Source organism: Sinocyclocheilus rhinocerous, unplaced genomic scaffold (assembly GCF_001515625.1).
Source record: "Sinocyclocheilus rhinocerous isolate Xijiao unplaced genomic scaffold, SAMN03320098_v1.1 scaffold215, whole genome shotgun sequence".
NCBI classification, from domain to species: domain Eukaryota; kingdom Metazoa; phylum Chordata; class Actinopteri; order Cypriniformes; family Cyprinidae; genus Sinocyclocheilus; species Sinocyclocheilus rhinocerous.
Window position 1 is genome coordinate 341,616 of NW_015660885.1, and position 5,000 is coordinate 346,615.

A 5,000-nucleotide genomic window follows, 5' to 3' on the forward strand; every position below is an offset into this window, starting at 1 on the left:
TTTAATATGCATTGTTCAGAGGCAAGATGAAAAGAAAATACCACGTTAACTTTTCTAAAGACAGTAAGTTTCCCTCTGAGATACATTCATATAAACTCCTACTCCAACTGTATCGCGATTTGTTTAGCATCTCAACCGATTTGAATCGTCACATATTTGAATCGATTTTCGACTGGCTCGCGGTTAATCGTTACATCCCTACAATCATAGCAAGTTGATTCATTTTAAGTACTTAACTACAGAAATTGTTACTTTTGAAAAATGAATTAGCTGCAATACTAGTAACAAAAACTAGCTAAATATATTAGCTTTTTTTCATTATAAATTTTAATTCATTATATGAATTAATTGAAAAACAAAATTTTCATATTTTAAAATTATATAAATAAATAAATAAATAAATAAAATTAAAACATATTTAAAAAGTGTAATTATTAAAATATAGTGGCTTATTTTTGTATTTGTTATTTTTGCTAGTTCAAATTTATGCTCTTTTTTTTGCTTTTTCATCTTTCAGTAATATTGATAGATATATCTGTTCCACTATCCATAGGAAGCACTGCTTTGTTTTGTTTTTTACATGTGAAAGAAAAACATTAATTTGTATGAAAATACAGAGCAGGACATGTCCCAAACAAGTCAATATAATTATTATTATTTATATATTTTTTTAGCATTATTAATTGTACTTAAATGTACTTATTTATCATTATTGCAACAAACAGATATTTTCTTTTCAGAATTTATCTTTACATAATTTATCAGATTATATCATTTGTCTTTACAAAATCTGAGGAGTATTCATCTGGCAAAAACACAATGAGGGTGATTTTGAAACTAAATATTGTCAACTGAATACCACATTTCATTAAATATAACAAAAAAAGTCCTAAATTCAATAGCTGAATTGTAAACATACTTATAAACTGCAGTTTAGACTAAAGGTTTATTTTACCACACAGGGACCTCTGGGAAACACTCTTAAGTGATGACTCAAATTAATTAAATAAACTGATTCGATTACTTGAGAGAGAAATTAAATAATAAATTAGCTATTAAATGTAGTTATTGGAAAAAATATAATCTTCTGCCGCATTAGTTAAGTTAGTAGCAGCACTAATTTCAACTACAACAAACACTCCGAATGACCTGAACATGACCCATCCCACACGTTCAACAGAATTTCCACGGAATTCTAGTAAATAACTGGAATAATCCAGCCGTCAGACCTTGTATCTGTCCACTTCCTTCTGCAGTTTGACAGACATGCTGCTGTGCTCCTCCAGCTTCCTCAGACGGTCGTGCCACGCGAACAGAAACTCCTCGAACATGTGAGTCTTACTCCTGCAGGGAAAACACAGTGTGTCTCAGTCCTGAATGAATGCTGAATGTGTTTCAGACACAAAGACTCTGAATGCCCCCGAACATTTGTAGAAATTCCTCCTGACGCGTCTGATGTTTCTGACCGCATGTGATTGTGATTGTATTTATTCCCAAATTCAGCTTTGTTTTTTTCCCACATTTTGTTTAGCGCTTTTATTTTTCTGGATTCCGTTTTTTCGGTTTACATTTTCTGAGTTCTGTTTTAACAGTTCAATTAAATTTTAGTAATCAAGCATGTCTAAATTAATTGAAAACTCGTAAAACTCATACAATTTAACAACAATTTATTAAAGGTTTAACAAATTACACTTTTAGGTTCCTATGATATTAGTTTTAGTTTTTTTCCAAATTCAGTTTTGTTTTTCCGAAATTCTGTTATCCATTTAAATTTTTCTTTAATCAAAAAGCATGTCTAATCAATTGAATTCATGCAACTTTAATAATTTAATAATTTATTGCAATTTTTACAATAATAGAACCCTATTAATTGATTTTTTTTTTCCAGAAATTCTGTGTTGTCCTTTTTTAATTTTTCTGGATTTATGATTTAATACAAATGTATTATCAAAAACAGTGGTAATCAAAGCATGTCTAATCAACTGAATTCATGCAACTTTAACAATTTAATAATTTATTGCAATTTTTACAATAATAGGACCCTATGAATTGATTTTAAAAAAAATTTTCAGAAATTCTGTGTTGTCCTTTTTAAATTTTTCTGGATTTATGATTTAATACAAATGTATTATCAAAAACAGTGGTAATCAAATAAAGACATAAACCATTAACAATTTTATGAATGTTTTACAATGTAATCAAATGAGATTTTTTTGGCAAACGAAGTGCCACACATTACAGGTTTACAATTAAAATTAAAACATGGAAGAAAATTTGTATGATATTCCTTATAATCATCATCATGTATTTTCTTTATTTGTTTTATTATTATAAATATTAAATTTTTATTATTAAATTTTGTTTTAATAATTATTTTATTATTCATTTAATAACACTTTTATTATTATTACTTTGAGAGGTACATTCTACTGTACAATAGTAAAACACTGTCTTTCTGTCACAATTTCTTCACATTAAAATTATTTTGACGGGTCACAGTGAAGACCTTTGGGTTTCTGTGTATCTGACAATAGTTTCATCAAATGAAATGTTATCAATGTGATTGCTATGACTGTGACCTGAAGGAAATCCAGTCCTGCTCTGCGTGTTCATCCAGTCCCTGCTGAAACTCCTCGTAAAGCTCCCACATCTCTGAACACTCCTGCAGATCCCGCAGCGTGTCGGTCGCCAGAGACACGTCAGGAGTGCTCAGGTTAAAGTGTTCGCAGTCCTCCCTATGACACACAAACACACACACATTTACTATGGTAATACCACAGGCGTTTCTCTGCATGCGAGTACAGGAGTCAAGTCACGCACATGAGTTTTTTGCGCGTGTTCTCCAGCTCTCCGAACTCGGCTCGTCTGTCGCGGATGTTCTGAACGCAGCGCTGCAGAGTCTCGTGGTCACCTGACTCGATGATGTCATGCCCGGGTTTGAGCTGGTCCCAGCGAGCTCTGAACTTCTGCAGGTCCTGCAGGTAAACCTGCACCCGAGACTCAACGTTCCCCTTCATCACCTCCACCTGAGAGACACTCATTTTAGCAGGTCATTTTCAATGAATCTCACTGAATCTGTTGCATTTAGACTTACTGAAATGCACAGATGTAGTCGAATTACTGACTGCTTGTTCATGACTGTTATTTTAGTATCATTGATATACTATCATGTTTTTTCATATTTTGAAATTCATATTTTATAGTTTAAAAAAAGAAAAAAAAAAGACAAATATATTGCAACATTCTACTGGTTATTGTGGAAAATTAATTTTTATATTTTCCATTTTTATTTTCATTTTAAAGTTTTAGTAGTTTTATTGTGTTTTGTCATTTTCTTAGTTTTTTTAAATGTCTTTTTCATTTTTATTAATTTGCATTTCAGTTTTAATTTTAGTAATTTGAGTACTTTAAATCAAAATTTGAAATTTTGAAACATATGTTATTGTATTAAACTATTGTATTAAATTAAAAAGGCAAAAATTCAGCTGGTTATTGTGGAAAATCAGAATATTGTACGAAACAGTGGTGTGTATGTATTAGGGTGTGTTTGTACCTGTTCTTTAATCATGAGCTGATGAGTCTCCATCATGAGCTCAAATTTGTCCCATCTGGCTCTCAGGGAGCTGATGGTGACCAGTCCTCCGCCCGCCACAGAGCGCAGCAGCCTGTTCTTCTCCTCCGCCTGCTGGAACTGAGGCAGTATCTGCACACCACATCAGAACAACATTCACAAATCAACTTTAGCAGAATCAAATTCTCTTTACACGCTGCCGTGCCACATTTACATTCACAGATGTGAACCAAAAGTTTAGTTTCAGACACTTAATAGCAAATAAACAAGAAATGAGTTGAAATTCTGAATTTCAAATGTACCTGCCCGTAAAAGTCACATAGAAAGCAAACTGTGGTTGGCCGTTTTACGTCGGTCAGATGATGTAAGTGGGCAGTTTTTAGCTAGAATAAGCTACAGCATGGCTCATATTCAAGTCTGGCTACATGATACATGTTTACATGAAGGAGAAGATTTCCCATTCAACAGTGAGATGAATGAGGGTGTTGATGGTGATGTACCTCGGGTTTCTGGGTCTGTAATTGGCCGTGTTTGGCATTGGCCTCTCCGATCTCATCGATGCTCTCAGGACGCAAGGACAACGTCTCCATCGCACTGCTTATGAAAGAGTCGATCACCTGAATGTGACCTGCACACACACACACACAGGACGGCAGTACTAAATATGTAAACACACAGTGCAAATATGACCAGTAGAGGTCGATGTTACACCATCTGATTTACTGAACACTGCTGCAAAGATCTGTCTGTCATAGTATGTGCCTGTTAGGATCTGTGGTATTACGGTACTATTTATATACTATCATAGCATTTATTCATATTTGGAATTATTTTTATTATGAACTTTTACCATTTTGAGTAGTTTTTTAATATATATTTCTATTTAGCTTTATTTTTATTGGTTTTGGTGATTTTGTAATGTGCTTTTTGCCATTTTTTATTATTTTTTAAATATTTCTATTTATCTTTATTTTTATTTGTTTTAGTATTTTTTCTTGTTATGTGCTTTTGTCTTTTTTTATATATTTCCATTTAGCTTTATTTTTTATTTGTTTTCGCTTTTGTAATTTCTATAATGTGTGTTGTCATTTTTATTAGATTTTTTCTTAATATTTCTATTTAGCTTTATTTTTTATTTTTTTGTAATTTTGTTAGAACTACAAATTAAACTGATGAACCCTTTTCACATTTTCCTGTAATTTAATCCCAAGGTAATAAAACATAAAATGAATAAAAGTATAGTTTTATAAAAGTACATTACATTTTTTTAAAATGTAAAATTCTTACACTACTGGGGAAATATGTCATCACTATCTGTGAAAAGGTTCCATTTTATTTCAGTTTTTCAACTAATATTTATATCTAACATTATTTCAATCACTACAATAGTTTTAGTTTTAGTTAACAATAACCAGAGTAGTTTGGATGC

General features: G+C 31.7%; 1 protein-coding gene across 1 annotated transcript in view; it reads right to left on the bottom strand.

Moving 5' to 3' along the window:
• Window positions 1-5,000, bottom strand: part of dync2h1 (dynein cytoplasmic 2 heavy chain 1) — a 96,262-nt gene that overhangs the window by 74,761 nt on the left and 16,501 nt on the right. Inside the window, 5 exon segments of the mRNA XM_016535131.1 lie at window positions 1,230-1,344; window positions 2,580-2,735; window positions 2,821-3,026; window positions 3,554-3,703; window positions 4,072-4,199. Coding sequence (XP_016390617.1) covers window positions 1,230-1,344; window positions 2,580-2,735; window positions 2,821-3,026; window positions 3,554-3,703; window positions 4,072-4,199 — 755 coding nt within the window.